Source organism: Serinus canaria, chromosome 3 (assembly GCF_022539315.1).
Source record: "Serinus canaria isolate serCan28SL12 chromosome 3, serCan2020, whole genome shotgun sequence".
NCBI classification, from domain to species: domain Eukaryota; kingdom Metazoa; phylum Chordata; class Aves; order Passeriformes; family Fringillidae; genus Serinus; species Serinus canaria.
This window is the reverse complement of record NC_066316.1, coordinates 6,111,308-6,139,187: the sequence shown is the minus strand read 5'-3', so window position 1 is coordinate 6,139,187 and position 27,880 is coordinate 6,111,308. Positions and strand designations below refer to the sequence as shown.

General features: G+C 39.0%; 2 protein-coding genes across 2 annotated transcripts in view; one reads left to right on the top strand and one right to left on the bottom strand.

The window, feature by feature from the left end:
• Window positions 1-4,906: 4,906 nt before the first annotated feature.
• NDUFAF5 (NADH:ubiquinone oxidoreductase complex assembly factor 5) lies at window positions 4,907-13,669 on the bottom strand. The gene is made up of 12 exons (XM_009093832.4): window positions 13,656-13,669; window positions 12,619-13,156; window positions 11,638-11,678; window positions 11,353-11,416; window positions 10,682-10,729; window positions 10,477-10,580; window positions 9,967-10,006; window positions 8,050-8,247; window positions 6,974-7,034; window positions 5,670-5,753; window positions 5,233-5,315; window positions 4,907-5,111 (listed from the first exon to the last, which is right to left on the bottom strand). Exons 1-12 carry the CDS (start codon window positions 13,667-13,669, stop codon window positions 5,025-5,027), a joined length of 1,362 nt encoding a protein of 453 aa, XP_009092080.3. The 3' UTR covers window positions 4,907-5,024.
• The window catches only part of ESF1 (ESF1 nucleolar pre-rRNA processing protein homolog), a 29,199-nt gene continuing 14,226 nt past the window's right edge, over window positions 12,908-27,880 (top strand). The window contains exons 1-9 of the mRNA XM_030236342.2: window positions 12,908-13,027; window positions 14,217-14,898; window positions 15,634-15,962; window positions 16,797-16,910; window positions 17,552-17,652; window positions 18,783-18,935; window positions 20,313-20,427; window positions 21,379-21,517; window positions 27,210-27,371. Coding sequence (XP_030092202.1) covers window positions 14,217-14,898; window positions 15,634-15,962; window positions 16,797-16,910; window positions 17,552-17,652; window positions 18,783-18,935; window positions 20,313-20,427; window positions 21,379-21,517; window positions 27,210-27,371 — 1,795 coding nt within the window. The 5' untranslated portion in view covers window positions 12,908-13,027. The remainder of the gene's footprint in view (window positions 13,028-14,216; window positions 14,899-15,633; window positions 15,963-16,796; window positions 16,911-17,551; window positions 17,653-18,782; window positions 18,936-20,312; window positions 20,428-21,378; window positions 21,518-27,209; window positions 27,372-27,880) is intronic.

Below are 27,880 nucleotides of genomic sequence, written 5' to 3'. Positions count from 1 at the left end.
TTTGGAAGAGAACCTTCTGGGCTTTTTGCCTTTTTTGGAAGACAAAGAATAATTTAGTCACCCCATCAACAGGGGGCACATTCCCAGACATGGTAGAAAAAGAAATGGGAGACTTCAAAACATTCTTTAGGTAACTTTTGGTAAGAACTGATGTCTCTGGCACCTGAATGCTACAGCAATACACACTTTGTGAAGACAAGATGATAGTATGGCTAAAAAAAATGGGCATCACATGCAACCATCTGTGGCTCAGTTTAGGCAGAAAACTATCCCAGGAGGAAAAAATTCCAGAGAGAAAAAAAAAACCTCCGGGAGTACAATGATTCCACTATTAACAAAAACTAAGTTACTACTTCCTACACCTGTTACCCCGTAGATTCCCCCAGTAAATTGTTAATTTTGGCTAGTATTTCCACAGAATAAGTGATATTTTAATATTAGGGTGTTTTAATTTAGAGGTAAAAAAATGCAAGGTTAGAGATTCAAACCACTTAAACCAATGAAGGTACTGAGTAAAACAATAACTTCTTTTATGTTGTAATTTGGCTAAAAAGGTGGCATTTTATACAAAGGATCATAGAATGGCTTGGGTTGAGAGAAATGTTAATGGTTGCCTTGTTCCAACCCCTACCACTGGCAGGGAGACCTTGTGCTAGACTAAATTACTGCAAGCCCCATCCAACTTGGCCTTGAACATTTCTCCAGGGATGGGACATCCACAGCTCCCTTGGGCAACCTGTTCAAGGGCCTCACCACCCTCACAGCGAATAATTTCTTCCTATTATTTAATCTAAACCCACCCCCTGTCACTTTAAAGCCATCACCCCACACACCATTAAAAAGTCCCTCATCAGCTCTTTTGTAGCCCATTCAGTACTGGGAAGCTGCTGAAATGTATCCAATGTGTTTGTGTCCATGTAGTTTTGTCATCTTTGAAATCACAAAATATACCTGATATATATTATAGAGACTGTATTTTAATAATAAAACCTCCTTATTTTATGATTAGAAGACTTGCAAATTTTATTATATATTCTGGCCTATTATGAACAGTTTGAGGCCAAACAGAATTGCCCAGTATTCATTGCTCACTGCTTCAAAATAAGGCTCCAAAAACAGGAACCCTGTTTCTCTGTGAAATTGTCTCTTCCTTTATCAACATACCTTGTACCCCAAGACACAGCTCCAAATAATGGGGGGAACCTACATAGAGTACAAGGTGGCAAAAAATCCTGGACATCAGCTGCTGTGATAGAAATACATGTGCAATGTGTGTGAACAAAACATCCAGCACTGAGAGGGTGTTTGCTTCAAATCTGCTGAGATTGTCTGAAAATGAAGATAACCATCAGCCACATGAAACAGTAACCAGGCAGTTACCAAGAGACCTCAGGTGGGAAAGAAAACTCAGCTAAAAAAACCAAATATAAAAGCCCTAACATTGCTAACAGAGAAAAAAGCAGTGAAAATCTGGTCTGATAGCAAGAAGGTGCCCCTGGCACCTCAAGCTCTGTGGGGGCCTGAGGAAACACCCTCCCTGGCAGCGGGCTGAGAACACGGGGCTGAACAAACACAGGTCACTCCTGGGGTGCCACCTTTGGGGTTCTGCCCCAACAGCTGGGGGGATTAGCAGGTGATAGGAACTGCCCAGGTGAGAATACAGCCACAGCATCCACACCCCTCTAGTGATGGAAGCACACAGGAACAGATCCTGAGAAGGGTGGGCTCATACCACTGAAACCTCCTGGTAAAGGGACAGGGGTGAGCATTTACCTGAAAATTTGAGGGTGGAAGCTGTGGGGATTGCTATAGGAGTGTGGCTAGGTATGTGAAGATGTTTATACTAAGGTTTTGTAAGGGTCTAGTAGTCATTTATCTCTTATATTGCTACTATTAATCCTGCATGTATAGTTCATGCACTAACAGTTAATTACAAGCTATCAATAAATCAACAAATCACTTCAATTTTAATTTAAGTAAGGCATGAGCTGTTTTTCCCTTACAAGCAGCAAATGCCCTCCTTCGGTGTCTTGTGCTTCACTCTTACATGTAGCCTTCAACTAAACCTATCTCAGGTTTTTATTTTTTCTTTTCCTTTTCCTTCACCTGACAGCACCCAAGATATTCAGGAAGTCACACAAGCTTCAGTACTCAGACTGATTCCAATCAAAGGACTACAGTAATTGCACTTCTCCAAAGTCATGGCTCCAAAACCTGGGCAAAAATGGACCACATCTTTGAAAAGTGCATATTAAATCTTTGGGTTAGACAAATGAAAACCTCAGAGGTTTAACTACATGCTAGGCTTCTAAAAAGTGGCTTCTTAAACAAGATGCTCTAATGAATTTAATCCCTGAGATCAGGTTTTTGCTTCAGAAAATTCCAATTAAACACCATATGAAAGCTTGGTGAGTTTCTCCCCCTGCAACTGAAAGCTCAGTGTTAGCTCCTAGTTTTTCCAGAAAACATTAAAAGAGTGTCACTCTTTTTTTTTTAATAGTGTAAAGAAATACAGCTAAATTTAATTTTGCATGGTTCACTTTTGTACTTCTGCTGATGACATTTTTATAAATTAGGGGTAATGAAGAATCCACTCTCATGTTTTAACTTCACAAAATCTTAGTCTTGAAAGTACAGGATCTCATTCCTTTATCCTAAACAGACTTGAATAAAACTACACATTGACAGATCTTGTAACCAAAGACCAGACCAAGCATACTCACTGATCTGTGACTCAAACTCTAAAATAAAAACATTCATGTTCATTAAGTGCAACCATGCTTCTTCTAAACTAATTTTTGTTTTATTTATGGGCTCCTAGCTTTTGATTAATCAAAATAATTATCTCCTCGAATTCTTTTCTCATTCTGTATTCAGAAGAAAAATATTCTGTATTATGCATAAAGCTTTTTAAGTTAACTAGGCTTACAAGAGACATTACATCACCTTCACAACTACTTTTTAGAAGTTACTTGCTCTGTAAAAGCTGACTCTCAGCACACAAAGTACTAGGCTAGCAACTGGCAACCGTGTTCTTCTTCATTACAGTTTTAGAAAGCCATAAAGACTAAAATCTGAAAAAGAATGAAAATGCTTTCATTAAAATGAAACAGATCCTTGTAACAAAAACATATCTTCATAGTAAACTAAGTGTTTTCAAAGCTCCTTATTCAAACAACTAGTGGAACCCAGAAGTAACCTAGAACTCCAAGAAGTACTACAGAAAAACCCCATAACTGCAGTTAAAAACCCCCACAAAAGGCAGGTATTCAAACAGACAGGGAAATAAACACCTTGTCTGCCTGTTACATGTTCCTTAATTCCAACCCACACTGCTCCAATGCCATATTTACTACTCCTTACTTCTATTACTCCCCAGCTCTTTTTCAAATTAATAGAATATCTACACCTTTTTCCCCCCCAAGGGCTAGGAGGAAAGCTACTTGTCTTTTCTCCCTCTTCAGAAGATGTTTCCCCACTACCAAAACACTTGAGTATTTATGTATGCCATCTATGAAATATGAAATCAAAGAACTGGAAATCCTTCCTTTTCACCATAACTTGAATACTTCAAAGGAGCACAGTAGGAGCACTTCTCCAATTAACATTTAGCCAGCACATTCCACCTCCTCATTCCCTTAACATGTCTGAGTCACAACCACCAGCTCAAGTGACTGGAAATTAACCTACTAAAGCAATGATTTATAAAGTTACATTAATTTGGCACACAACTTCACAGAAACCTACATCTGGGAAACCAGAGATTCCTCCAGAAACAAGGGGATTTTACTTAAGCCAGAGAGGACCTAAAAAACCAAAAGCTTTCACAGAAACAACCTCTTTTATTAGATTTAGTCCTTAGAGAGCTTTAAATGTTATCAGACCATTTAGAGTCTCTCCCTTTTTCCAGCAGAATTGTTCTTTTCTAGGAAAACAAAAAATAAACTCAGTTCCCTTGGATAATTAGGGGTTGGGCTTGTAAGCAAAACCAGGACAGAATATTGCTGCCCTCCTGCTCATGAGCTGTACCTTCTCTGCCCATGTCTTATTCAAAGTCAAAGCCTGGCCCATAAAATAATCCCCCAAATCAGGATCTTACAGATGGGAAGAGTTCTGCCTACCTGTTGAGTTTGTGTTACACACAAGTTCTGTCAAACTCCACCTGGTGGATAATCTTAAAAAAGCCTAGGAAATAAACTTAAAAAGGCTTTAGCTCCACCAGAATTGATATACCACTCAAATACTAGGATAAAACTTCTAGAACTGTATATTTGGTTGCATAGACTTCATCCTTTCTGTTTCTCCCCAACTCTATGAGTGCTACAACCAAGAAAAATCTCTGGGCAGGTATTTTTTCTAAATCTCTTATTAATGGGTCATAGTTACAATTAATATCAATTTCTGGTAATGCAGTTATAGACAGGAAAAGTCACAGCTCCATGCACAGCTAAAGAGAAAATTACTCTTCTTGCTCTTTAGCCTCTGACATAGAAAAGTGGAAAGTAATGTGTTAATGTAATTTTCAACTAGCATTTAGATAAATTATCACTTAATTGTTCAAATCTTTTACAGTAACTTTTTACCCATATTTCCCAACTCAAAAAACCATAATAATTTGTATCTTTGTATTTTCTGATAGTTTCTCTTACAGGATGTCTCAAATACACCTTTACTTTTACAATACACTATTATTTATTATGATCTACTATCCCTGAGAAATAATTCAAAAATGCATTCAAGACATGTAAACCCTACCTGGAGCAGCCTGTGATACTGAAATGCTGAAAGAGGCATTTTTGAAAATAATAAAAGAAAGAGTTGAGAGTTGAATTGCTCTCTCAAAGATTTCAGAGAGCAAACTGCTCAAATATTTATCTAGAAAAATGTGGCACAGTACAAAAACCTCTATAGTGCATACTTTATTTTCATTTCAGGATGTTATCACTAAATAAGCACAAGTGAAGACTGTCTGCAATTAAAACTTTTATAGAAGTTTCAAGACAATTATTATTTCTGAAGAATAACTATTTTTTTCCTCTTTTAAGAAGTCCTTCTATTTTTGCCAGATCTCCAAATGAAACTGTTGCAGAACCTCGCTGGGCTGGTTTTGCCTAGGGAAAAAAAAAAAACCATATAGGGCTAATTTAAAATAAAGATATTTTGTAAAAAGCTTTTAAAACATCACTTATTTAAACAGTACCCTCAAAGACAAAAATAACAGCTCCACATTACCTGTGATTCATGGTATTTCCAGCCAATCATGTAGTAGATCTGAAAGGTGGCAGGTACAGAGCCATTGCTGTTTCCATACATTTCTGTTAGGGCAGGAAGGGAGAGAAAGTACAGGATGTCAGCTCTAGGAAACACTCAGTTCTCAGAATATCATATTCATCATAATGACTCCTGGTGAAAGATTTGGGACAATAAAAATATCTCATACTAGTGCATCAATACAGTTCAAATCCTGGCATTATAATTAAGGTTAAAAATAGCTTATGATAATGGCATTTGGTCCTGAAGTATTTGGGGTTTTTGGTTTTGCTATGGGTTTGTTTAGGTTTCTGGGTTTTGGTTGTTTTTTTTTTTTTTCCACAAAGGTCATAAAAAAAGACACAGAAAAAATGTTCTTAAAGTCATTTTAGATGAACTCATTACTCTCAAATACTGACCTTGGTATATTGCAGCAGCTGCCAGCATTGTCTCCCTGTGCAGCAGAGGTTTTCTATTCCAAGAGCAATTACTCTCCCCCATACCTAAAAATATGTTTTAGCTTTAAGAAAAAGAAGATATTGCAGATGCCATGAGTTAAGTGTCATGCACTAAGGACAGTTCTTACAAAACCACAGTACAGAATCCTCTGCTATTCACTGTAAGAGAGAATATACCACAGATCATTAGGTGAGTTTCTTATGTGTAAGAACCCAGAACTTTTAATTCCTATGCTTTGCAATTTACAGTTTGCATTGCTAGGAATCATTTCAAATTATTCCTTCTTCTTTGAACATTTAGGATTTTAAGCATAACTGATTTTAAGAATGAGTACAAAGGGTTTCTTCAGACACATGGCTATACTGTTTTAACAGATAATCATTACAATTACTAGTCCAAGAGATTTAAAAAACAAAGTAACCACAATTCTAATCTTTTTAATCACTTACTGCATCTCAATGTTTCTGCTCAGAATAAGAGTTGCCTTTCCATTAAGGAATTACTCCATACAGAAGTGGATCCAGATAAGAAATGCCCTGAGTTGCTGTCAGTAACAACAGACTGCATGTGAATGACTGCTTTACAATCCATGGCAAATGCAATCAGAGTATTAACAAAATTCATTACTCAATTGTTGGCTGTTCCTCAGCATATTCCAAATTAAGAATATATTTACTCTCATTCCAAAGCACTTTGCTGATTGCCCTAGTAATTAGAAAGGCTCACAGGAAAAGTCAGTGTGTGGGATATGGGCTTCTGTCTCCCTTTAAGGGCTTTTCTGCACCTTACACTGAACAGGCTCATGCAGAACGGGAACACCAGGGAAGCACAACATTCACAGCAGACCATGAAGTAGCAAATCTTTGACTCGGGCTTCCCAACACAAATCTCCTGACAGGCATAATCTCCTGACTCATTAGATAGCAGGAAAAAACCTAATGCTTCCCCTGTTGCAATAAGATTTATTTGTATTTTTTAAAGAAATAAATTCTTTGTGATGAATATGGTGAAACAATTGCTAAGAGAGGTGGTGGATGACCCACACCTGGAAACATCCAAGACCAGGTCAGATGGAGCTCTGAGCAACCTGATCTAGTTCAAGATGTCCCTGCTCACTGTAGAGAGTTGGACTAGAGGGCCTTTAAAGGTTCTTTCCAATCCACACCAGTCTATGATTTGGAGTTAAGAAACACACAGTAAAACAGTTCTGTGTCTGGTCTACCGATACAGAAAACATTTATGTTTCCACAAAGAATATACTTGCCTTGTAAGTCTTCCATAACCTCAAATAACCCTGGGTAGTTCACTTGGATTTCATCAGTATCCTAGAAGAATTGAGAAGTTCAATTTTAGAGCACATCACACTAAACCAACAGCATTATTTCAACCTTGCTGTACTACCAAACTATTCCCTGCCCATTATCATATTTGCAGGGTTCCCAGACGAAGGAAAGAATGATGAATCTGACTATGTTTTCAGAAGGCTAATTTATTATTTTATATTATATTAAACAATATTAAACTAAACTATACTAAAGAACACAGAAAGGATACAGAGGCTAAAAAGATACTAAAGAAAACTTGTGACTCTTTCCAGAACCCCAACACAGCTTGACTCTTGATTGGTCATTAAGTCAAAACAATTCACATGAAACCAATGAAAGAACCACCTCTTGGTAAACAACGTCCAAACACATTCTAAAGCAGCAAAACACAGGAGAAGCAAATCAGAAAATTGTTTTCCTTTTTCTTTGAGGCTTCTCAGCTTTCCAGGAGAAGAAACCTGGGCAAAGGGATTTTTCTAGAAAATATGACTGTGACAGCCCATGGCAGGAGGGTTGGAACTAGATTATTTCTAAGGTCTCTAACCCAAACCATTCTACAATTCTATTCATCTGCCTCTTCTGCTCAAATAATGTATTTCTAGGAAGAATGTACTATTTTAACATTTCTAACAAGTTTTGCTTAGTAGCCCAAATCAAATCAAATTTTAATTTAAATGCCATTATTTTCTTCTTGGTTTTAGAAGAAAGAGCAAGTGTCTATAAATTTTTCATGCAAGTGTAACATTCTCTGACATTCCTCCAAGAAAACCATCCAAATTCTACTGGGCCACGAGCCAAAGGTACACTTCAGTGTACACTACAGTTAATCCCATTAATTACCACAAAGCCAAAACCAGTAGCAGTCCAGGCTATTTCTGCAGCCCCTTCAGCGAGATGCACCACATGCAGAAGGAAGCAGTATGTCATTACTACATCAGCAAACAGTGATTTTCACATTCCAGCAGCTCTGATGTTCTGGATTGTTCTCCCTGATGGCTCTCTTACTTATAATTACCACAGTGAGGGTGTTGAAGCCAGCCCTGGAGAGGAGATGTCCCAGATCAGCGACGGCGGTGAAGGGCGACACGTGAGGAGAGAAGCCCCCTTCCCTCTCCAGCTCAGCCAGCTGCAGGGAGCAGCGCAGCTCATACAGAGTGTCCCCCCCAAACATGGCTCCAATGAACACTCCGTCAGGCTTCAGCACTTGGTGGATCTGCAACACACACACACACAGGGCATGGCTGTGGGATCACATTCTCTGAGCCTGGGAGAAGCAGTGAGAAGCAAAGAATGATCAAAACAACTCTTATCTCATTTACTGCTCCTGTGTTGTTCACAAGTGGAACGCATTGTGGAAGATCATTTACCTGAAGGGAATTGGTAGTTGGATTCTGGGAATTGCTAATTGGATTCTGGTGTGTTTTGAGTCACTGACCAATTGAATCCATTTTTTGTGTGTGTGTGTGTGTGTGTGTGTGTTAGGACAAGATTCTGTGTAGTTGAGTGCGTGGCAGATTCAGTTTAGATGTAATATACAATAGATTCCGTTTGGATGTAATATAGTATAGAATAATATAGTATTATAAAGTAATTAATTAGCCTTCTGATGAGATTGAGTCTTCCTCATCATTTCTCCCTGCCACGGGGGTCAACTTGTTTCTTATATGTAACTAAGTGGTTCTTAGACTCTTATCATAAAGAATTCAAAAGCAATCATTATAAGAGCTATGAATGGCTTTTAATATTGACTGTATTCTGCAGGGCAAACTGTGACAGCTTCTGGTCACACTGCAAACAAATACTCTGGCTGAAGAGAGACCACTTGATTTTTAAGAAGAAAACCTCAAATTACACTTACAGTCAGGAATCATGGAACAAACCGTAGAAATTGAGGGTAAAACTATTTTCAGCACAATAGTCCTAAAACAATATTCTAAATTAATTTACTTCTAAAAGGAGGGCAGATGAAGTAAGTTTGCTATTTACTTTTACTTTCTGAGAGCAGCAAAAGCACTTTTTAACGGCTTGATTTAACTTCAGTTTCCAGTACTGATCTCTGCACTTCTGAGACAGAGTAATGCCATTTTTATTATGTTTACAATGACTAATTATTAACTTGCCAAAACAGCAATTTCATAATTCAAACACCAAGGCTGACAAGCTGCTTTCTGGTCTCCTAAGTTCTAGCCCTCTTCCTAGTGAGGAATAAATTCATTTCTTTCTTTCTCATTTCTTTAAGAGCTGGAAATGATCTCTGGTTTAGACATCCAGAAGAGCCTGATTATATAACTGGGCTAACAAGACAGCAAGCCTTTCCAATGCCTTTGAAAATAAAAAACGAAATTAAACACTTTTAAAATGAAGTATTAATCAAGCTACCTTTTCTGTGTTAGTAAAAACCCTTTAATTGACAGGCAGGAAAATGAGGCAGTTAAAGGCAGTTTCCTTTGGTTAAAGGCAACACAGGAGATCATGAAAGCTGGCTAAGAAACCCAGTTCCCTTGCCATTGTGAGACAGCATCAGTTTTATTTAGTGTGGAAGAAAGTATTTGACCCTCCATGAAATATTTAAATTCCAGTGAAAATTGTGTATTTATTTCAAGTTTTTTTTTAAGTACTGAATGCATTTCACTTGATCTTTATTTCAGTAACAGTAGAGTAGTCCTATTCCTACCAACAGGTGATAGGACAGCACTACAATGACTGATCAATTTTAAATAAATGAAAGAACAGCAAACTGGTTAACATGTTTGACTTGACTGAAGTTTACACCTGCAGGAAAGAGCTGAAGTAATCCAAAAAACCCAAAACTGTTAGTGAAAATATTTTTCTGTCTTAAACAAGTATTTGTTTAATTCCAATACCAAAAAGTCTTGGTCAACGCAAGTAATGGCAAGTGCTAACTTAAGAGTATTAAAAAACAATTTCTTACCTCTTTGAAAGCTTTAGGAAGGTCATTCACCCAATGCAAACTGCAATAACAGAAATGTACATTTTATAATTTCAGATTAAATCCAAATTAGGGAATGCCAGTAACTACCTAATTAGCTAACTAAGTTTCAGGAGCCAAGCCACAAACTGATTTCTGAAGGTGCAACCATGCTGAAACATCTGCTTGGAACCAACACCAAACAAGAACAGAAGTTTATCCACACAGCACTTCTTTTTGGTGAGAAAACACAAGTCCTGGAGACTAGTTTGTCAAAATGCAGGAAAGAGAGAAGCTCCAAGTGTTTTGAGGGAAATTAAACAAACAAAACAGGAAGAATCACCAGAACAGCAGTTTTTCCTAATGGATGCTCATATTAACTATGAAAATACTTTGCTTATTCCTTTTTAATGGACTCATAATCTTTGTTGGATTCCTTTTCTTAAAGCTACTCTGAAAAGAACATTACTAACAACTTAAACAAAACAAAATAAATGAATTATGAATACACACCTTAAGCTGCTGACAACAAGATCAAACGTATCTTCTTTGAAAGGAAGGAATTCCTCATCAGCTACGACCCTGACTGTCGGGATTTCAGATTCTACAGCATTTTTCTAATGTAGGGTTGGAAGAAAAACAGTTCATCAAAACCACACTTCTTTTGCTTCCCAGTATTACAGAATTGAAGCACTTTAGCAGTCAAAAAGCTACTTACTAAAGCATTCTCTGCGATATCAACTTGAATAAGTTTTTCAACTGTTTCCTGAAATAAAATTTTAAAAACCTATTAAATCTGTGAATTATTTTGTAAATGGACGTAAGTAATTTTTTGGCACTTACACCTGTTTATAATAAATTAGAAAGAATCTTTTCCACTCTTGATAGAAGCTTTATTTTCCCCACCCAATGTGGCACTTGCTCCCAGGGAGAACAGCTGAGGCAGAAGTGGTAACAGAAAACACATTCTGTAATTTTAGGCATAAGTTTAGTTCAACATAAACCATGGAAGCATCTTTACTTAGAGTGGTTCATGAATGGTAAACTGTTAATGGCTTCAAGGCCTCTATAATGACACTTCTCTTTAACAACTAACTGTGGCCAATGGATTCACCAAAAAACCAGGCATATTCCTACCCCAAACTAAAAGTTAACTGAATCATCAGAGATAACTTCCCTTGCACATTTGGCCAGTTTTCAGCAGCAATAAATGAAGAACAGCCTGCACAACATGCAGCTTTGAACTATAACTACAGGTATAGGGGGAGGGGGGAAGATTTACCTCATCAAGACTCAAATAATTGCCTTAAGTTGTAACAGAGCCCTATTTGAAAGGGAGGCACACGTATGAACTTCCCCTAAACATTCTCAAGTATGAAGAGACAGTACCTTGGTTAAGTGCTGAGCTATGTAACCTCTTCCAGAGCCAACATCCAAAGCCAGAGGAAACGTTCTAAAGGATAAGATTAGGAACACAAAACATAACCAAGTCTTAAAATATTTTTAATTTTAGACTATATTAAGTTTCCCTTGCTAATCTTTAAAGGCCTTATTGAACTCAGCCCACCGAGCATCCTTTTGGTACCTCGGGGAAAGGGCTCAGCATCCAGCCTTTTCCCCAGGGGTCCCGTTCCCTGGGGATGAGGGGAGGGCTCGGGACTCGGCGGGGCTCACCTGGTGATGTCAAACACCCGGTCCGCGATCCTGCCGCCGACCTGGGGGGAGAGCCGGCGGTCAGAACCACAGGATCAATGAGGCTGGAAAAGACCTCTAAGATCATCAAGTACAACCTATTAGTAACCAGCACCTTGACAACTGTGAGAAATGGTTACTCGCTTTTCGTAATTTGGAAAGGTTCATTAAACCTCATCAAAAATACAACAGAAGACTGAATAGAGAAAAAGGTTACGGCGCCGGCATCAAGGGATTTTCCCCACCCTGTGCTCACCCACACAATGGAGATTTCGCCGTTTAACCCTTTAAGCCCTCCCAAAGTTCTGTCCTTCTTCGCTGTCCAGGGATGGAGATCTTTTCCTCAAATCCTGATTGGAGTTCAGATGTCACCACAGTGACAAGCCGACCCTCCCAGACGTCCCAAACCCAGCTGTCCCTTGGTAACTACGCCAGGGGGTAAAACATAACTATAAATCTATAAAACTTTTTTAACCTATATACAAGCTATTTGTCTGTTAATTGTGAGAGTCAATCATCTCATTACTCATCTATCGCATCAACTAAACCACGGTACTGAGTGCCACGTCCAGTCTTTCCTTAAACTCCTCCAGGGAAGGTGACTCCCCCACCTCTCTGGGCAGCCCATTGCAATGTCCGATCACTTTTTTCTGTGAATAAATTCCTTATGTCCCACCTAAACTTCCCCTGGCAAAGCTTGAGTCGATACCTTCTTATCCTGTCGCTGGCTGCCCAGGAAAACAGAACGACCTCCACCTGGCTACAAGCTCCATCCAGGGAGTTGTAGAGAGCGATAAGGCAAACCCTGACCCTTCTTTTCTCCAGGCTGAACACCTCAGCTCTCTCAGAGGCCTTGTGCTCCAGCCCCGCTCCAGTTCTCAATATCGTCCCTGAGCTGCAGGCCCAGAACCGGCCACAGCACTCGGGGTGACCCCGCCAGCGCCCCCGGCCCCATCCCCGCACCTCCTCCCGCAGGTAATCGCACTTGGCGGGCTCGGCCTGCAGCGCCGCCCAGTTCTTCTGCTTCCGCTTCAGCCGCCGGTCGAAGGGGTTCAGGGCGCCCGGTGAGGCTCCGGCGGGAGGAGGAGGAGGCGAAGCGGCGCTGGCGGCGGCCCTTGCCGGCAGCGCCCAGAGCGAGCGGCACCATTGCGCCCTCAGCGCCGGCCGCGCCAGCCCCCTCATGGACTCGGCCTCGCGCGCCCCTCCGCGCCTGCGCCGTGCGGCAGGAGAGCCGTGTCCCGCCGCGGCCGCCGTAGCGGCACCGGAAGCGGCCGCTCGGTGGCAGCGTGCGGGCAGCGCCGTGAGGGAGCGCCGGCCACGGTCGGTGTGAACGGAGCGGCCTCGGGGCTCCTCCCTGCGGGCGCCGGACACGGTCGGTGTGAGCGGAGCGGCCTCGGGGCTCCTCGTTGGGGTTGGGGACGGAGCGGGTGTGGGGGCTGAAGGCGTCCTGGCGCACCTGGTGCTGCTGGCGGGCTGTAGCTGCGGTGCGCACTGGGTTAATCTTGTGGAAGGACCCGTGCGGAGTTACGGGGGGATGCGTCTGCAGCCCAGGTGTATCGTAGGATCATAGAATGGCCTGGGCTGAAAGGGATGTTAGACACACTCTCGTTGGAAACCCTGTCCCATGGCTAGGGGACCTTCCACGAGGCCGGGTTGCTCAGACCCCCATCCAACCTGGCTTTGAACACTTCCAGGGATGAGGCATCCACAGCTTCTCCGGGCAACTTGTTCCAGGGCCTCACCACCCTCACAGGGAAGGATTTTTTCTTCCTATCTAATCTAAACCTGCCTTCTAATAGGTTGAAGCCATTCCCTTTTGTCCTGTTACTCCAGCCCCTTGTAAATAGTCTTTCTCCATCTTTCTTGTAGGCTCCCTTCAGATGGAAGGCCACAGTTAGGTCTCCTGAAGCCTTCTCTTCTCCAGGCTGAACAATTTCAATTCTCTCAGTCTTTTCTCATAGGAAGGGAGCTCCTGTTATCTTGGTGGTCTCAGGACTTACTCCAACAGCTCCATGTCTTTCCTATGTTGGGACCCTACATCTGGACATGTTGTTATTATATTGCAAAGGTCCCATATTGCTAGAGTTTCATACTGCCTTGATGTTTCTGGTAGGCAGCTCCTCCAAGCACTGACTCTTCCTTCTTCTCACAGCAACCAGCTGACTCCAGTTCACCCTCCACCAACCAATCTACTCCTTTATAACACTCTTCTTATTATTGGCTACAGCTGTGGCCTGTTAAAGTCAGGCCTGTTCCTAATCTCTAATAATTGGCTCAGCTGCTACTCCTTAAGGCATAAGATTACTTTCTATACTAAGCTACTATACTATCCCAAGCAATCAGATAATTATTACTAACATTTCTTTTCTGAAGCTTCTCAGCTTTTCAGGAGACAAATCCTTGCAAAGGGGTTTTTCAGTAAATATCATAGTAACAGTGGCATGTGATGCCATGAAATTGCCATATGTGCTTTTGGAAAGAACTTCTTTGGTATAGGTTAGAAATCTGACTTTGTTAAGGTTTTTTTTAATCAGAAATGTTTGGGTTTTTCTACATTTTAGATGTCTAAGTCTTCCAAAATGGCATCAAGAACGTCAGCCCAGGAGGAAATACTGAACGATGGCCGGTTCAGCTGCGTTGCAAGGGATCCCAGGTTTTGGGAGATGCCTGAAAAGGAACGTAAAGTCAAGATTGACAAACGATTCCGAGCCATGTTCCATGACAAGAAGTTCAAGCTGAGGTACACAGTGGATAAAAGAGGTCGCCCTGTTAACTACACCTCTGCAGAGAACCTCAGGAAGTTTTATGCCTTGTCGGAATCTGACTCTGATCTTTCGGAAGGTGACAGTAAAGAAATCGCGTTAAAGAAAAAGAAGAAGAAGAAAGCTAAAGGTAAAGGAGAAGGAGATTCTGTAAAGGCCCTTGCTGGTGGCCTCCCAAAGGAGAAGAAAAAAAACCAACAAGAGGTGGACCAAACATGTGAAGCGGTGCCTAAACTAAATGACCTTAAAAAAGGACAAAAAAGTAAATCAAAGTTCAGTTTGAAAGAGGACTCGCAGAAACCTGTGGTGGAAGGTGATCCCTCTCGGGGGAACAAGGGCTTTTTACCCAAAGGGGAGAACAAGCAAGGAGGAAGAGCCATTTCAGTTCAAAACGAGGAAAGGTCTTCACAAGGGAGTGCTACCAAATCAGTCAAAGCTCCCAGGACTGACCACTCCCTAGGAGGGAAAATAAAAGAATCAGGTTAGTTGTTCAAATAACAAGGAGAATTCAATTGTGTTCATGTGGATGTTGATGCTTTTGTTTTATCCTTGGAAGATGTTTTGCAAGATGAGTTATAAAATAGCTGGCTGACTCAGATTCACTGCTGCTGAAGGACTGGAATTGGTCAGCTCTGGATAGAATCAGTTCTGATTCTTCAGTAAGATTGTGAACATCCCAGTTCTTTTGATTGTTGGAGCTGAAATGGTTGGTTAGGAAAGTAAAATTCATAACAGCATATACACTGCTATATTTATCAAACTGAAGAGCAAATATATGAACTGATACCATGAAGGCACATCACAGCTTGTGGACTGAAATTGTAAACATGGCAGCAGTGAGCCATTAATATTAGGGGAGATTAGAAAGAACAAGCTTTAGAAGAAAAACTTTTTTTATATTGCTTGTGTGTGTGTAGCCTCTGTTATTAAATTGATTTCTACCTGTTGGTTCTGTAACATAAATAAAATAGAAGAATATTTAATTACAGTTGTAATTGATAGTACAATCCTGGGCCTAAAGAGTAATTAAATTAGATTAGATCAGACCAGACAAAAGAGGAAACACTGATGTTTTCTCTTACTTGCTCCTGCATCATTTCACCTTTCAGGAGTCCTGTAAGTAGGTATGAAAAAGCCCTGAAGTTTTCCTTTTTGTAAAGGGTCATGTGTAATTCTAACATAAAAATGTATCTAATGTTTATCTTTCTGTGCTCAGACATCTGTGACCAAAGTGTAAAATGCAAAAGCCAGTTAGAGGAAGAAACCTCTTCAAGTGAAGATGCAGAATTGGAAGAAGAGGAGCCAGAAGATGATGAAGAAACAGGTGAGGAAGAGGAGCCAGAAGATGATGGGGAAATGGATGAAGATGACAGTGACTCAGAAGATGATGAAGAAAGTGACAGTGGGCCTGATCTAGCCAGAGGCATAGGGAACATTGACACGAGCTCAGATGATGATGAGGATTTAAATGAGCTCTTTCCAAAGGAGCCAGAGATCGAGCACTCGTGGCGTGAGCTGGATAAAGATGCCCCTCGTGGAGATGAGGTATGTGGAAAGCAACTTTCAGAGTTGCTTTTTATATCCTTTGCATGTAAAAAGCATACTTTGAGGTATGTAGCAACTTTCCACTTTGCATGTGGAAAGTTGCTACCTGACAAACTCAGAAATGTTATGAGTTCATTATAGACCATTGTCTATGGAACAGTTTATAGAAATGTTTTTCATAAAGGTTTTTCAGCCTTTTAGTGACAGAATGGAAGTGGTAATGAAATTGTCTGACAGTGAGAGACTTGCAGTTTTCACTGATATCTCCTCTTCCCCTAAGCACTTAGCTATACCTATGAATAAGCTGTCTACAGGTGAAAGGACAAACAAAACTGAGCCTTTCAGAGTTTAAATAGTACTGCTCTTGCTCATTACTGATTTTTTTCACTTTTCAAAAATTTAGTTATTTAACTCACACTTTAGGAAATTAAGGCATCATGAGACAGTGAAATAGGACTTTAGAACAGTCAGTGTGTAAAGAAATCACAGCACTCTAGTGCTGTCACAATAGTGGAAGTGGTTGCTGCTGAGACTAACAATGTTTGATAATAACAAAATCCTAAGTGATGGTGTTGTCACTGCAGTTCTAAATCTGTGATTGTTGCAGTCCATTCTATGGTGCTTCACTATTTATGTCCTTTTTATGTGCTCTGGTAATTGATGCTTCTCATCTTTGCTACTTTCAGTGATAAAAACTCACTATGACGCTGCTGTTTTTATTTTTTTCAGCAAAGTTTATTGCTGACTTTGATTTTTACCACTGAGTTATGCTAGAAAATTGTGTATTCCCCACAATGGTCAACAATTAAACCTATGACTTTTATGTTCTTTCAGATTACAAGTAGATTGGCTGTTTGTAATATGGATTGGGATAGGTTGAAGGCTAAGGATTTGTTGGCTCTATTTAATTCTTTCACACCCAAAGGAGGAACAGTGTTTTCTGTTAAGGTAAGGTTTCTAAAAGGAGTGCTATCTTTTACTGCTAAAAAAAATAGACTACAAAATAAAAAGCAAGACAGTACAGTGGAGAACCAAAAGAAATACTAATGTGTTTAAAGAGAAACTATGTTGCAGTTTAACTGCTGTAAAGGGATGTATTTGGCAGAGTTAGAGGCCAAAGCCATTGACTTCTTGTGTTTATGAGGCTGCCCCTTAGTGTTGGTTTTCTCTAGTAGGAGGAGAATACATTTCCTTGATTAGTTTAATATTCAATGGTCTGTATGGCAGATAACCCAGCCTTAGACCTTACTAATAAATTGGTTGTATTCTGGCCAGTTAAGTTATATTTTTCCATTATTATTGCCTGCCTCAGCTCTCTGAAATTTTAATCAGATACCTCTTTCTGAAAAGGGCCACTGTGTACAATGAACAAAGTCAGTTGTTCTTCATCTGCCTCACAATTCCTAGCAGGCAGTTTGCTTTTCTACTGTCTTTTCCATAAGTTAAAATTAAGCTTCTTAAGCTTATGGAATTGATCCCTTTACTGATCCTAAATAAAAACTTTAAAAGTGTAAAAGCTGAAGATATTTTTTTTTTTCTTAGCATTACACCACATTTAAAAATGAAGTTTTGTGTTGTTGTATTTGTAGATTTATCCTTCAGAGTTTGGAAAAGAGAGATTGAAAGAGGAAGAACAAAAAGGACCTGTGGAACTGTTTGATCTTCCAGAGAATACCACAGAGGATGATGGGTATTAATTTTAATTTTTGTCTTCAAATGAGAGATATAATATGTTTAATTCTTAGTGGAAATCCCAATCAACTCCTGTTTCCAGGAGTTCATATGTGATAGTGTCCTGTGGACACCTTAATTTTTTAGTGTTTTTCAGAGAGTGTTTTACAACAGGCACTGGTTCATTATCAGTGCATTTAATAAATGTATGATGATGAAACTTCAGAAGATTTGCTTTTTAATGTGAGCTCAAAATTTTATGATGTAGCTCATTGGAATAATCAATGGAACAAATATGTGGGTAGCTAAAAACCCAGCATTTCTCCTCTACAAATTTCCATTTGTGCAGTAAACTCCCTTTTGGTGCTCACTGTCAAAATTCTTACCTGTGAATCACCAGGGACCTTCGTCCAAGCATTCCCAGACTGACATTTCTTGAGTGCCACCAGCAACAGCCCTGGCCTCCTAGGCTGAGTTCTTGAGTCCTACCATTGTCCTGGCTTCTTCAGGCATGTCTTTTTTGCCTTTTTTTTAGCTTTTGTTCAAGGTTTTGCTTTAATATTTTTCCAGAATTTCCAGATGTTTGGCAGCCTGACTGGGGCCATATTTGTATAATCCATCCTGCTGGACTGCCCTGTATTTATAAGTGCTTCTAAAATAAGGGCAGATCCCTTTGAAGGCATTCTCTGGTGCATCAGGAGAGTGTAAGGTGGATGTAGAGCATGTTCTGAGGTCACCTGCATTGTGTTCATCAAGGTGCATCCTGGAGTGTTGGGTTTACTGCTCAGTGGGCTTGAGAGCATCTGGAATCCAACACAGAGAAATCCAGGTATCCCAGAGGTGCCTCAGTGATACCTGTGCCCTTCAGATTCACTGCACCTCATCCCTGTGACCTTTCAGTGGAGTCATGTACAAATTTCACACTTAATAAAACTGTCTGAAATAGTCTTTTTACTTGAAGAAAACTCAATATTATTTACTTGAAGAAAACTCAATAAGGTGGAACTTTGCGCTGTTTAACATTTAATCTTACGAGATTAAGAGAGTGGTTGATTGGTGCATGTTTTTAATGAGTTGAATTAAAAGATATTGTGAATAAAAAGCTGTTGAAGCCAGCTCACCTGACTGGTCTTTTCTCCACTTCTGCAGGATTTATAGGGAAAAACTGAGGGAGTACCAGTTCAAGCGACTGAAATACTTCTATGCAGTTGTGGAATGTGATTCTCCTGAAACAGCCAATAAAATTTATGAGGAATGTGATGGACTGGAATTTGAAAGTAGCTGTTCTTTCATAGACCTGAGGTAACTCCTCTGGTGATATTTTTGAATGTTGGGCCAGGGAGTTTATAATAATTTGGAGTAAATATTACTTTATTCTGTAACCAAAACGAGATATGAAGATAAATTGGGCATCCAGTGAGTTGTAAGGTTTCCCTTTGGTTCCTCTTTCTGCTTTTTAACCATTTTTTTTGTAATATGGAAAGTTCAAGAGGATCTCTGCATAGAGAGTCTATTCTCACAGAAGCCAGATAAAAAGTTCTGATTACATCTTCAAGCTTTTGGTACAGTTAAGCAAAGTGATAGGATTCAGCAAATGAAGCTTTTTTCTTTTTCTCTCCCCAAGGGTCCAGAAGTGGATCTTTTTTGTGATTCCTTACCACAGGGCAGGGTTACTGCTGCTGCTGTCACGAAGCTGCAATAGAAATGTTAGTCCTTGTGAATGAGCTGGATGCTCTGATATTTCAAAAGTCATGTTTGGGAAAGAAAGGATTTAAAATTATGGTTTAGTTTATTGTTAGCATTTCCTTTTGTTTCAAAAGCCCCCTTTCATTCTAAGCAGAAAAGTTGCTAAATCACAAAAAGTTGTAACAAAAGCCCTGTTTGTCTGCTGCCTCTGTTATGCAGTGAAAGTTAAAGGCTTTTTGCTTTGCATCATATTATACAGAAATAATAGGTAATTTGCTTTGAACCATTTTGGAGAAGACATCTTTGCTAAGGGAACATGTAACTTTTCATCATTTTAAACACTGATAGTGTTTTAAAACAAACACAGTTGTTTGAAAATCTCCAATGATTTTCCTAATCTTCTGCTTTGTTAAATTTTAATGTTGAATGCTATTTATCAGATTACATTTGCAAAGATTTAAAAAAAAAATCACAAGTAATTTCTCAAGTAGTATATCAAGGGTTTTGGGGTTTTTTTTAAACTAAGTTCTTCAATTGTCACTTTTTAACTTTTTTTTCCTTACTAATTATAATTTTCAAGATGTACCAAGCTTTCCTAAAAGGTTTGGAATTTCTTACTCATCTGTTTCCAAATCCTATTTTATTCACTTTTTTCTTTTTAATTTTTAATATTAAACTTTCTGAAAAGATTGTTCTTAAAACAAAGCCACCAAAAAAGCCACCTGTTTATACCAGACTGAAAATTTAAATATTTCCCAAAGAGGGTGTTGTTATACACTGAAAACCAGTGGAACAGATCTGCAGAAGCCAGGCAATAAATCTTCCATGTGTGGATTACTTGTCCATATCTTTTGTTCCCTCTTCAGGCTTACCCTCTTTTTATTGTAGCTAATTCTTTCATGCTGATATGCCATACTCAGGAAAGCTTAGGCTGTTTATACTATGCAATTTCCCAGTGTATTTGAAGAATAACATGTTTTATTTGCCTTCAAGATTTATTCCAGATAATGTTACATTTGATGATAAGCCAAAAGATGAAGCCTCAGAAGTGAACATAGCTGCTTATAAGCCAAAGTACTTCACATCTGCTGCTATGGGAACATCAAAGGTATCTTTACAGTGTTTTTGTAATGCTTTTCTTAGTTGTTTAGTTTTGCTGTCAGCTTATGAATGATATATGTACTGGGGAAAAGATTCCTGTTTATCTCCACCATTTCAAAATAAAGACATCAAACATATTAAAAGATTTAAGCATGCTATAGACGTACAAGTTGCAGCCCTGGTTTGGATTTTAAAGGAGATTGTGCTTCTCTTTTACAAATTAAATGCTGAATTTTGACCTCAGTTTATCTCTGTGACAAGTTGCACATAAAATTACTTTGTTATTTCCAATCAAATCCTTTAATTTGCCTAAAATGGATGCTCGTGTATAAATCAGTAAGAGCTGTTTTGGTAGTAATGCCAGGCTTCAACAGTTGCTTCCCTTCCTTGTAGCAATTCATTCCTACTCTGTCCTACTGAGAGCCAAAATTTCCATCTGGCCATGAAGTGAACCAGATTGGAGAAGTGATTAGTTGAGAAAGAAGCACTTTGTGCTGGATCGTGTTTCAGGCAGATCTGTTCCACGTTCTGGTCGAGGGCGCAGTTGCGCAAACGCTTTCATTGTCTCCATTGCAATCCGTGTGTGATTCCTGCTGTGAATTGCTGCTGGAAGAGGAAAAGAGAGGGCTTGGTGGCTGCTTCAGCTCAGTATCTGTTGTCACAAAGGAAATTTGGCTCACAGAGGTTTTGTGTTGTGGGACCTGCTATTACAGAACCATTCAGTGCATGAGATTTCTGCAGTTTTTCTTGTAGCTCAAACTCATTGAAACTGACTGTAGAATAAATTCCAAAATGTTATAATTAAATTCATGTTACTAAATGGTTATTATAGTGAGTTACTGTAGAGAGAATTGCTAACAGGTAATTGAATGGAAGGTATAAAACAATTTTCCCTAAAAGTGTTACAGTGCTTAGTTTTAGTGCTCCAGCTTCTACAACTGGCATTCTTTCTTTTAAGGTAGATATCACATGGGATGAGACAGATCATGAGCGAGTAACATCCCTCAGCAGAACTTTCAACAAAGAGGAGCTTCTTGACATGGATTTTCAAGCTTATTTGGCTTCATCAAGTGAAGAAGAGGAGGAACAGCAGCAAGGTACTTTGGTAATAAATATTGTACACAAAGTCATTGCCTGCAGGGTTTTGAATACAAATTATTTACATATTTAAATGTCATATCTATAGAAAATGCTTTGAATGACATTTTTTACAAGGACAATATTATATTTGTTGTATAATGATTCTGCCCCTGAGCAGAATCTTTAAATAGTTCAGACTGGAAGGGACCTTAAAGACCATCTAGCTCCAACACCCTGCCATTGGCAGGGACACCTTCCACTGGACTACAGTAGCTGCTTTCTGAATAGGAGCTTGCACCTCTGAGTGGAAAATCATTTTCTTGCATTTTGTTTCTCCTCCTACTCCCTCCCCCCCCCCCGAGTATCTTGACATCTCTTTGTCAAGTTTGGCAATATCTGCTTTTAATCTGTTCATTTCTGAGATAAGTTATAGGCCCACAAAATTTGAAGTGTTTCCTTTTCAGAGGAAAAGTCCTAGTTTGAAATGCAAGGTGGATAATGACTAAATGAACAGGAACATCTTTCAAATGCTTTTTGATTTACATACTTCTTAAGAATATAAAGATAATTTCATCTAACTTTGTAAGCTACGTGAGTCTTTTGCATATGGTGCAGCAATGTTTAAATTCCTGATTTAAATTGCTTGTTTTCATTCTAAAATTCATCCTGCTCTTAGTAATACATACAGCCTAGATTACAAGGCAAATAAAGTTTCATTAAGCCTTAATTAGGTCTTTCAAACAGATGTTAAAATTGATTTATACTGCATTAAAGCAGGTTGCTGCACTCAGAGATGAGCCTGGAGCATGCAAAAAAACATTACAGATTCTTCTGGTTATAGAGTTGAGAAATCTTGTGGGAGCAAACTCATCTTGGCATTATCTTGGCAGTGATATTGTCCACTTGTTTCTCACCTTAAATAAAACCTCACAAACTGCACTGTAATGCACTTTAGTTTCTCTAGCAATACTTGGTGAAGTCTGTAAAGGGGACCAGAAGATGCAGAGTAAAGCACATCTTCTCTCAGGTGCAAGGCTATCAAGTTGCTAAAGATAAGCATCTGTGATAGGGTGGTGATGAAAGCAAATATTCATGTGAACAACACTTCAGGAATTTTAAAGAGTAAAATTCCATTGCTGGGAAGGAAAAAAAACAAGACCTTAAATAATCTTACCACACTAATAAATTTTAAATCTGGAAATCTCTAGATTCAAATGATGTTTTGAAAAGTAAGTTGCTAATAGAGGAATTATGTTGTCAGGTCTTTAATATGTTCCTGACATTTTATCCATTCAGTTATGTGATACAAAACAGGATTCCATCTGTCAGGGTTCCATCCAGCAGAATCACGTGGTGTTATGCACAAATGGGAAAAATCAATGTCAGCTGCTTGAATGGAAATGTAGGAGTCTGATAAGGAGGAAAAAATGTCCTGGACTTCTATTTGTACTTTTCAAACTTAGTAAAATGTTTTATTTTTGAAAGAGTTTTTGTTGGCCAGTTCTAACATGTTTTTTCATGGAAATTTTTCAACTTAAAATATGTGCATCATGAATGTTAGTATTACTGTTAAACAGCAGTTCTGTAACATCAAGGATTTCAGTGATCTGCAATGTTGTGGTTCATAGCACAAAACTTCTCCTTTACGTTGCTTCTGAATTTTCTGTTACTTGGGTACATTTATCCCAGTTAGGAAGTGTGTGTGGCATTCATCAAATGCAGCCCATAATTGCTATTTTGACAATGTGGACCAGTGACTTAGTGCATGGCATTTTAAATATGCTTCAAATCAGGCATTATGGGGTTTATGTCTAAGCTTTTAATCTGGGTTTGTTTTTTTTTTTAATCTTTGCAAGAGCAACATCTTTTCTCCTCTTCTGCTTTGCACAGCACACAAATAGTGAAACAGACTCTATGCTAAATACTTTTATAGGACTTTTTTTAATTAGCTGGTCTTGATAGAATCATGGAATATCCTGAGTTGTAAGGGACCCATGAGGATCATTGGGTCCAAGCTGTGACTCCACAAAGGGAAACCTAAAAGTTAAACCAAAGAGTTGTCCAAACACTGAACACCACCAGGATTGTAGGAGCTTCATGCAGGTCCCTGCTCTCCTCAGTGGGAATCTGAGCAGGAAGCCCAGTCTCCTGTGGTGTTTGACTTCCAATATAAGACTCCACTAAGTCAGTAGGTCTTTTGTTTTGTGCTGCTGTCCTGACAGCAGAGGTGCACAAGTGCTCTGAAAGGAAATGTAGTGGTCAGGAGGGAGGAATTTTTGTTTAAATAATGCTGCTAAATCTTATTTTCAATAATTAAGGTTAGATAGAATCAGATTAGTTATCAAATCTTTTTACAACTTGGAAATCTGTTTGTTGCAGTAATGCATGACTACATATATAAATTTAAATGCATAATATAGCATTTTATTAGGTAAGGTACAGCCTTTTTCTCTTTAAAATGAACAGTATCCACATGTGTTTATATTTGCTAAAGCTATTACAGAAGGCTAAGAAATGGAGGGTGACACAAGTAGAACATGTGGTTATTTATTATTGTCTGTGGAAAGAAGAAGCAAGAGGTTTTAGCAGTTTATGAGTTGGCCAAGCATGGGTGGAATTTCATGGGAATTTCAGAATCCAAATACCACAACCTGATTATTTTCTTTCTGTGAAACATCAGAAACTTGATACAACTGATGCAGATGGTGGATACTTTACCAAAGCATCTTTGCAGGAGCTGCTGGGTTGGCTTTGGTTTGTAATTAAAGGTGCTTGTAAGGCCAAGAAGGGTCATGTCAGCATTCCTCCCAGGAAGTTGATACCAGCTGTTGGAGGTGTTCAGTAACATGAAGAACACATTTCCCTGTGCTTTTGCAGGCCAGTGAGTCCCTTTTCAGGACTGACTCTGATTACCAGAGGGTTAACCTTGCCTGAGGTCTGGCTGGCTCAGAGCTGTGTCTCCAGTGGTGCCAGCTCACCTCTGCACAGACGGGTGCTTGAAGGCTGCAGCTACAAAACTCACCTGGTTTGCAAGGGCAGGTGCAAAAACTGCACCCCTCAATACTTAGACTACACACACCTGAAGGAAAATGCAAAAAAAATCTTAAGAAAATGCCAGAATTCAATGTTTAGCATTCATTTACTGTTATCTATCTGTTTGAATTCTCTTCTTCCAGTATCTTTTCTCCCTGAAAAATCTTACAAAAAAGGCATCAACTGTGATAGGCTTTGAATAAACTTCTTCTTGTATTCTAATTTTTTCCATTTTTTTACTATCACTGATACGAACTAATGGGATTTGCACAAATCCTTGATCAGGCAGTGCTTTCGAATGTGGGGAAAATGGGGTTAAACCCCAGTGTTTTCTTTGACATTATTTTCTGACTCATGACTGACATCAACACATTTAATTTTTCATAGCATGCTGTAGTGTAAAAACCTCTACCTCAGACTTGATTCTTGAACACTGGAGTGTAAAGTTTTTTGGTTTTAATTCTCTGGGTCTACATGCATTGTATGTATTTTGTTGGGTTTTTTTTTAATCTATCTGAATTTGAGTAACTACCCTGAATAAAATTGAGACATTTAGGGCAATTTTTATGGTATGGCCATCAGCATCCAAGTCAGTAGCTGAATTTTCTTCTTTGCCATTACATCATGGAAAGAAAATTCCCCCCCCCCACCTTTAAAATAATTCAGCTTTGCAGCAGACCTCTTGTCAGATGTTATATCTGCTAAAAGTTTTCTACTGTCTTTAGTTTCTAAGGCTCAATTTTTTAAAAAAAAAGATTCATCTACTCAGCTATTGCAAGATAATCCTCTTAAACTAAGAGCATGATCTCTTCACAACCCCGTGATTATAAGAACATGATCTCAGCTAACTCAGACGCCAGTCACTGATTTAATATATTGAACCTCTGCATTTGGTTATATTTGGTATTAATGTCATCTTTTAAAAACAAATTGTTGTATTGGAATGTTTCTGACCAGCCTCACGATTTGAACTTTCTTTTTTTAAAATCTTTTAGTACTTCTATTGCTACATTCTTTTGAAAACAATAAGAATATGCTTGTATTTTATACTCTAAATTTCATCAGTTTTTGCCTTTTTCTCCTTCCCAGGTTGATTGTATTTCTCTTGCAGTGCAGAAGTTAATGCCCCAGAACTTTTTGGTTTGTGTGTTTTGTTCAAAAAGCCTTTGAACAAGCTGTTGGCAGAAAGCTTTGCTGCCTTAATATCCATCAGAAAGTGGTTCCTGATGTTGTGCAATACAGCTTGATACTTGAAAGTCACTGACAAGGTTATTTGAACTCTGAACAAACTTTGAGAACAAACTCAGCTCACTTTCCTTTCTTGCAGCTGTTGTCAAATGTGCTTTATTTGCTTACAGAATTAAAAGCTCCTACAGTTCTTTTGAAGGCAATGTTGAACATTTGTTTTAAAACTGTTTGTTTTGACAGAAGAAATACAAGTTTTATCTAAATGAGAAGGCAATGCATATTGTCATTCTACTTAAATTTCTCCTAGCAAAACAAGTGATAAAGACAAACTGGTAGCCCCTTGCCTATCCAGGTTTTAGGGATCCTCTTTTAGCTTAAGGATTTTTTCTTTTCCCATGCAGTACAGCCTCTTCTTTCTCAAGGCACTAGGAATAAGAAACAACCAAATGTCTTCTTTTTCTACTTGTCTTCAAAACAGACTTGCCTTCTGCTTTCTGGGTGAGCAGATGCTTCTCTCTTAGATCTCAGCTTCTGATGAGGAAAGTAGAAAAGCAGCTGCTGCTGACTTGTCCCCATGTGCCATGTGAAAGATGAACCAGCAGGGAGCAAGCCTGGCCTGGCTGAACAGAGAGCTTTGGCTGGAACTTAGGAAAGAAAGGAGGAGTTTATGAACTTGGGAAGAAGGGGCAGGCAATTCAGGGGGACTTACCAGGGTGTTGGGAGGTTGTGCAGGGAGAAAATAAGGGTCACAGTCAACCTAGAACTTTACCTGATTACTGCTGTGGAAGGCAAAAATTGTCTATATAAATACATTTGCAATAAGAGGAGAGTTAAGGAGGATCTCCATCCTTTACTGGATGTAGAGGGAAGCACTGTGAAAAAGAATGAGTGAAAGACTGCAGTAATAATGCCTCCTTTGCCTCAGTCTTTAATAGTAATGCCAGTTCTCTGGGTACCTGAATTGGGAGACAGGAACAGGGAGCAGAAAGAGACACAAAAGTCTGGGGGGCCAGATGGGATCCAGGATCCACCCAAGGGCTGAGGGAGCTGGGAGATATCACATATTCTTAGCCACTTGCCATCATTTTTGAGCAGTCCTGGATAATCAGGGAGGTCCCAGTTAAGTGGAAGTTAGCAGAGGTAATGCCCATCTACACAAAGGGCTGGAAGGGCTTTTTTTGGAGATTTACATTCTACTCTGCTGGAAGGGATTCTCAAAATACTAATTTTAAAGTATGGTGAAGGATGTGTGTCCAGTGAGTGATTTCCTTTGCAGGACAAATTGTCTTTTGTCTTTTCAGATACTATTTTATTTCATCTAAATAAGGGAATTCTTAAACTGGCTACTCTGTGGGGTAATGATAGATGAAAATATTTTATATTATCTTCTGGAAATAATGTGTGTGTCTTAGGTTTATTTTGTAAGGATTAACTTCAGTTGCTCATTTTCTTGAGGCTCTCTGTGATAACTTTGCTCTCTCCTCCTAGATGGTGATGTAGCTCATGAAATGGAAGATGACAAACCCAGGAAAAGCCAAAAAGATGATGAAGAGCAAATTGCCAAGTACAGAGAACTTTTGCAAAGTATCCAAGAAAAAGAGAAAAAACAGGAAGAAAAGGATATAGGAATGGAGATTAAATGGGTTCCAGGTAGGGTTTATTTTTTTTCTTTTCCTGCCTTGGCAGATATGCAGTATTGGTCTGCTGACAGGGATATAGTGTAAGGTGCTGAATTTATAGTAGGAGAAACAAATCCTTTTTTCCCCCCATAAATTGAAATCCATATTGTTTACAGTGAGGGAAATAGAAGAAATAACATGACAGGACTCTGTTCCTCAGCTGTAAGTTTCTCTTTATAGATCATTTATGACCAGGATTTTTATACTTGCTTTTTCAATTATCACTTTATAGACATTTTTAAAGTAGAATTCATGTGTTTGCTATAGAGTCATAAAATATACTTACACTTCTAAAAATGAAAATCAGTATGATTTGGAAACATAGTGTATAATTAGAGGAGAGTGGTTTGGAAGTGTTGCTTCATAATGCTAAAGATTTGGGGAGCAAAGAAGAAGAAGTCTGTCCTTCCAGTGAAACTGCTCTGGGAGAAAGCAAGGTACCAGGAATAGTTGGGGAACAGTGACATCCAGATTGACATC

What these genes read in the sequence shown, in the direction of transcription:
- NDUFAF5 (XM_009093832.4), bottom strand. An exon ending in GCGATTACCTGCGGGAGGAG is followed by an intron (nt 11,679 to 12,618) that starts GTGCGGGGATGG and finishes CTCTCCCCCCAG; the next exon opens with GTCGGCGGCAGGATCGCGGA. An exon ending in GGTTATGGAAGACTTACAAG is followed by an intron (nt 5,754 to 6,973) that starts GCAAGTATATTC and finishes ACATATTTTTAG; the next exon opens with GTATGGGGGAGAGTAATTGC.